The sequence below is a fragment of the Littorina saxatilis genome, linkage group LG17, assembly GCF_037325665.1.
Source record: "Littorina saxatilis isolate snail1 linkage group LG17, US_GU_Lsax_2.0, whole genome shotgun sequence".
NCBI classification, from domain to species: Eukaryota; Metazoa; Mollusca; class Gastropoda; order Littorinimorpha; family Littorinidae; genus Littorina; species Littorina saxatilis.
This window is the reverse complement of record NC_090261.1, coordinates 18,786,099-18,792,510: the sequence shown is the minus strand read 5'-3', so window position 1 is coordinate 18,792,510 and position 6,412 is coordinate 18,786,099. Positions and strand designations below refer to the sequence as shown.

At 41.9% G+C, this 6,412-nt stretch overlaps 1 protein-coding gene across 6 annotated transcripts in view; it reads left to right on the top strand.

Annotated features, from left to right (window-relative positions):
• The window catches only part of LOC138952779 (ral GTPase-activating protein subunit alpha-1-like), a 499,987-nt gene that overhangs the window by 81,958 nt on the left and 411,617 nt on the right, over positions 1-6,412 (top strand). For 5 of the 6 annotated variants that reach the window (XM_070324510.1, XM_070324511.1, XM_070324509.1 and 2 more), the window contains 4 exons: positions 2,242-2,373; positions 3,930-4,169; positions 4,495-4,568; positions 6,256-6,367. In XM_070324510.1, coding sequence (XP_070180611.1) covers positions 2,242-2,373; positions 3,930-4,169; positions 4,495-4,568; positions 6,256-6,367 — 558 coding nt within the window. The remainder of the gene's footprint in view (positions 1-2,241; positions 2,374-3,929; positions 4,170-4,494; positions 4,569-6,255; positions 6,368-6,412) is intronic. The other variant, XM_070324508.1, reaches the window with a different exon arrangement.

Below are 6,412 nucleotides of genomic sequence, written 5' to 3'. Positions count from 1 at the left end.
GTAATGGACCATATTTTCGGGACTATAATGCATTATATAGGGCGCAACTCCCACTTTTGAGGTAAAATTGAGAAAAAACATCACATCATGCGCTTCCGGTGTATTTGGCCGCACATCAAAGGAAGAATAGAGAGTGGAAATATTTTTGCTCTAGATGTGCGGTGAGATCAAAGGCAGGTGCATTGTAATAGCAGGTTGGCCTTGAGACCAACAGCCTGCCCCATTTTACAGACACTGACCTCCCCCCCCCCCCCCCGCGGGTTAGGGGGAAGAATTTACCTGATGCTCCCCAGCATGTCGTAAGAGGCGACTAACGGATTCTGTTTCTCCTTTTACCCTTGTTAAGTGTTTCTTGTATAGAATATAGTCAATGTTTGTGAAGATTTTAGTCAAGCAGTATGTAAGAAATGTTAAGTCCTTTGTACTGGAAACTTGCATTCTCCCAGTAAGGTCATATATTGTACTACGTTGCAAGCCCCTGGAGCAAATTTTTGATTAGTGCTTTTGTGAACAAGAAACAATTGACAAGTGGCTCTATCCCATCTCCCCCCTTTCCCCGTCGCGATATAACCTTCGTGGTTGAAAACGACGTTAAACACCAAATAAAGAAAGAAAGACACTGACCTTCTTCTCGGGGGTCAATGACCAAGTTTTATCTATGAGACAGTGACACGCACATCATTTGGAACACTAGTGAGAGAGACAGAGACTCAGAGAGAGAGACAGAGAGAGGGGGAACTGATTAGATGAAATGACGATTTATTGATCAAAGGCCTTCGGACCCAGAGAGAAATAGGATAGTTTTGAAAAGAAAAATGCCTGAGGCAAAAGCTTTACTATTTTGGGGCTTTACGTGACTGAATGTGTAAAAAAACCCACATTTTTTTAAAAGTCCATGAGGTCTCCGCGATATAGCCGAATTTGTGATTTAGTGGACCATGATTTAGTGGAAGTCCCCTGTATGTGTTAAGCAAATACCAGTTCTTTGGTCTGTAAATGCAGTTGAGATTAGTACCCTGCCCCTTGAAGCAGGAAGAGAATGTTATGGTGAGTAGAATGACAACTCCACTATGACAACCCAACTACTTAAAGGCCCACTCCACGTTTGCCTCACCGTATCAGATCTGGTCAGGCTTTTAAGTGGTGTTTACATGGTAGACTTTGTACCATGTGACCAGCGCAAACACTCAAACTAGTTTTAAATGGCGATTCTTGCCAGACTTTGAGGCCAGTGCAGCTATCAGTACAATTCAAAGTTTTGAATGTTTAAAAAAAGAAAACCCCGGAAACGTGTCACACAAAACGTCTTTCTCTTAGCAGACGATGGTTTTGCATAGCGCCAGTTCCTCTGAACGGTCAACCGCCACCGCTCTAGTTCGTGTGACTCGCAGCCGTTTGTTGCGTTTTAGATTCAGAGGTACACAATAACGTGCTATTGCAGATAAGCTTACAGCGAGTCGCATTGAAATCACAAACTGACGACTAAACTGTGAAAAAAAGGAAACTGGATCACACAGGTTCACAATGGCTCAGGGGTAAGATAAACCACGCAAAAATAAATTCTTTGAAAATTGCTCGCTCTTTACGGAGGGCACCTAGGATGTTCTCAAGCGGTGAGTGTTTAAATGAAAGGGTGTTTGTACTGTTTGTAAAAGCCTGACAGTGTCTGTGATGGTTTACGGGAGGCTGACTGTGCCTTTAATAGGTTTGATCTTGATGATCTAACAAAGATATAGTCTAATTGTCCTTTTTGTCCCTGTGTGATTAGTCAATGGAGATGATCTAACAAAGCTGTAGTCAAATTGTCATGTATGTTGCAGTAACCTGAATAAGATATAGTCTAATTTTCCCGTTGATCCCTGTGTGAATAGTCAGCTGAGATGAGCTAACAAAGATCTAAACTTAATTGTCCTGGCTGTTGCAATGATCTAAAAAAAAAATAGTCCCATAGTCCTGTCAATCCAAGTTTGAGTAATCAGCTGAGACGATCTATCAAAGATGTAGTCTAATTGTCCTGGCTGTCGCAATGATCTGAAAAAAGATAAAAGTCGAATTGTCCTGTTGGTCCCTGTGTGAGTAGTCAGCTGAGATGAGCTGAAAGACCCAGCCCAACATCAGGCATTGAAACGCTTGCATTAAACTCATAGCTTTCCCCACCTCTGTGTGATTGGTTGATTGACATATTGACTGACAAGCATGCGGTGCATGACGGAATGACCTCTCTTGTTGCCCTGGCTCTAGCATGTGGAGCAGCGGCCGTTGTTTATGCTGGAACCCAGCGAAGCCTTGTCGGGCCTGGACACCAGGGACATGCCTGACTTTCTCCACAATAGTCTTTCAGATATCATGGAGGAGGAAGGACCCTCCTCAGATGTACGTACTCGTCCATCCGATACTGTGTTCTGTGCAATCCCGCTAGGTGCCGAGTGTGTTCTGGTGTGCTCGTGTTGTCAGCTGTTGTTTTTCGTTGGCTGGTCGTTTTGATTATGGTGTTTCTTGTATGACTTGTCTTTGTGTGTCAAAATTCCTGTCCACAGCTGCATGTGTTCCTGTACAGTGTGTGAGTGTGTTTGTGTTTGTGTGTGTGTGTGTGTGTGTGTGTGTGTGTGTGTGTGTGTGTGTGTGTGTGTGTGTGTGTGAATATGTGAATGTGTGTGTGTCACTGTAGGTGTGTGTAACTGTTTTGTGTGTACGTATGTGCTCGCTTTTTTGTGCTCGTGTGTGTAATAACTGTTGTCAGCAGTTTCCCTCTGATGATGTCTTATATAACCAACTCTAAAGACTTGAATTCATGTAGAGTTCTGCTTAGAATTTATAATGAAAAGATCTCGGTAGCTGTAATAAGGTTTCAGCCTCTGAGATGAGAGAAACTGAAGGTTTGCCTTGTTAAGATTTATTAATGCTTCCCCTGTACTTTTTCCTTGCATGGATGAAACAATCAGTAATTATATGCAAAAACATTTACTGCCGTTACAAAGTGCATGAACATGTAATTACTTAGGTTTACCAACACCTCCTATCCGAACTCTTTATTTTCAGTTTTTTTTCTTCACATTTGACACTTGAGATCATTATTTTTGTTTCCAAACCTTTTTGGTTATTTCTAATGATTTATTTCTTCTGTGTTTGTTTTGTTTTACATTGATGTGCAGGGAAGATTCCCCATTGCAATTGTCTTTGAATACCCAACGCACTTATAGTGTTTGACCTTATGAATGCCATATTTCCTTCCCACCTGCACAGCCCAAGCTTCAGCTGAATTAATAAATGCAGAGAGATGACAGTTCTTCTGTATTATAAATGCAAGAGCCTTTTTTTCTTCTTTTGTTCTCTCTCTCTCTCTGTAATACGCTGTAGAAAATACATTTTGAGAAAAAAAAAGTGAATTACGATAGTGTGTTAGTGTTGAGAAACATTTTTGGATTGGTCTGTTCACTTCGGGCTACTTTTTTGCTGGCACACATACCTGCATTTTGTTCTTTTTGTGTTTTATTGGCTTTTTTGTTTATGTATGGTGCAATTTGCTTTGCCATTTTGTTATGTTATGCTTGAGTTAAACAACACTTTTTTATGGATATGTAAAGCATGACAGTCATATTTTTGTTATTGATGGCTTACATATACTTCAGATTATCTATCATTTCTGAAAATCAGTCAGCATCATGGTTGTGCATTTTGAAAACGCAAGTTTTTCTGGATGTGTATATATAAGCCTTGTACTTTTGTCTTGAAGTTGTAACTTTTTGTTGTTCTTTTTCTTCTCCTCAAGCAATGCGTAGTTACAGTATGCTCTGTAAAAAAAAAAAGTTGTGTACAAAAAATGTCATTTTGTAAATGTCAGGCATGAAAAAAGCAAAATTATGAATATTCAAATTATTTTACAACAACCTCTCTTGTGTGATGGGACAGAATTTTTGATAATCTCTCAGGATTCCCCAAGTGCAAGTGCGCTGTCACTAGCTCAGTCCAACCTTCTGGCGGAGGACAGACAGCGGTACCGACGGAATCGGTCATACCTGGGCGCCGTCGCTGACCTGGCAGACTCTGGTGCAGCAGAACGCATTCACGATGTTCGTGCAGGCCTGCAACGCGTTCTACAGGTGTTCATCACCAACGCCGCCAACATCTTCCTGCTTTCCACTGGTGACAATACTTCTCTACAAGAACAGGTAAATGTTGCTACCATTTCGTCTAGGTCCTGGCATGGACCGCACTAATCAGAATTTTCCAGTATTTTACCGGAAAAGTGATCAAAATATTAGAACTGAAATTGGCAGTTGGTCATACATTATATGTTGTTTGTATTTTTGGTACAAAATATGACATTTTATAAGAGCGGAAGAGGCTTCCCATTTCTGAAAAGAGAGTGTCCTTTTAGTCAATAAATTGACAAATGATTTGGTTTGCCCTAAAAAAAAATTGATGTGCAATAATTATGTAGATGCTGAAAGTACAGTGTAAAATGTGGCTGAAATGGTTTGCTTTGAATTGCAGGTTGATCTATGTAAACGCGTGCTCAATATTTATCGACATGTTGTGATGAATACACAAATGAACCAAAGAACCTGGTAAGTTTTCAGGACTTATTCTACAGTGTGTTTGCTGTAGACAGTTACATATCATGATATAGGCAGATTTAAGAACTGTCTGGTCAGATCAAGTATACCCTCAAAAGACCTAGCAAATGTGTAGAAACTGTAAGTACCGTAAAGAATCTTTTAAGTGCCCCCTATTGAGTATCCACCCCCCCCCCCCCCCTCCCCTCACTTTGGGTCAAATACAGTGCATAGGGTACAGGTACCTAGTTAACGCCCAGCCCCACCATGATTGATTTCGTGCTTTTTTTCCTGTAGATATTGTTGATAATTTTGTTAAAAAACGCATTCCTTTACCATTTTCATACCAAGTTATCGAATATCGTGATTCTAACGGTGAACTGTTCCTGTTCCTGCATAGGGTGTAGTAATGCCCACCCCAGACTTTAGGCTGAATTTTGTGCATAAGAGGGGTGGGCACTTACAAGGCACTTTACGGTCTTTGTATCAGATTACAGTTATTGAGTGCCAGAACCACAACTCACTCACACACACACACACACACACACACACACACATACACACACTAACACACACACTCACACACACACACACACACTCACACACACACACACACACACACACACACACACACACACACACACACACACACACACACCCCGCGGGTTAGGGGGAAGAATTTACCCGATGCTCCCCAGCATGTCGTAAGAGGCGACTAACGGATTTTGTTTCTCCTTTTACCCTTATTAAGTGTTTCTTGTATAGAATATAGTCAATTTTTGTAAAGATTTTAGTCAAGCAGTATGTAAGAAATGTTAAGTCCTTTGTACTGGAAACTTGCATTCTCCCAGTAAGGTAATATATTGTACTACGTTGCAAGCCCCTGGAGCAAATTTTTGATTAGTGCTTTTGTGAACAAGAAACAATTGATAAGTGGCTCTATCCCATCTTCCCCCTTTCCCCGTCGCGATATAACCCTTCGTGGTTGAAAACGACGTTAAACACCAAATACATACACACACACACACACACACACACACACACACACACACACACACACACACACACACACACACACACACACACACACACACACACACACACACACACACACACACACACACACACACACACACACACACACACACACACACACACACACACACACACACACACACACACACACACACACACACACACACACACACACACACACACACACACACACACACACACACACACACACACACACACACACACACACACACACACACACACACACACACACACACACACACACACACACACACACACACACACACACACACACACACACACACACACACACACACACACACACACACACACACACACACACACACACACACACACACACACACACACACACACACACACACACACACACACACACACACACACACACACACACACACACACACACACACACACACACACACACACACACACACACACACACACACACACACACACACACACACACACACACACACACACACACACACACACACACACACACTAACTAACTAACTAACTAACTAACTAGCAAGAGGGGTACATTCCTGGCATGCATAAATTGTATTTGAAAAATGCATGTGATTTCTTTGCTTCCTGAAAGTGATTAAAAACTGCAATAATTTTCTTGGATTTGGTGATGCAGGGAACAGATGCTGAAAGTTCTCCTGCGTGTGACGTCTGGTGTGCTGAAGACTGTGCCTCCACGAGAGCGTCATCGGTCATTGGGTGGCCGTCTGGCTCAGCCCATCTTCCAGGTGTGTAACACTGCCACATAAACAGGGATGTCGTTAGGCGTCATA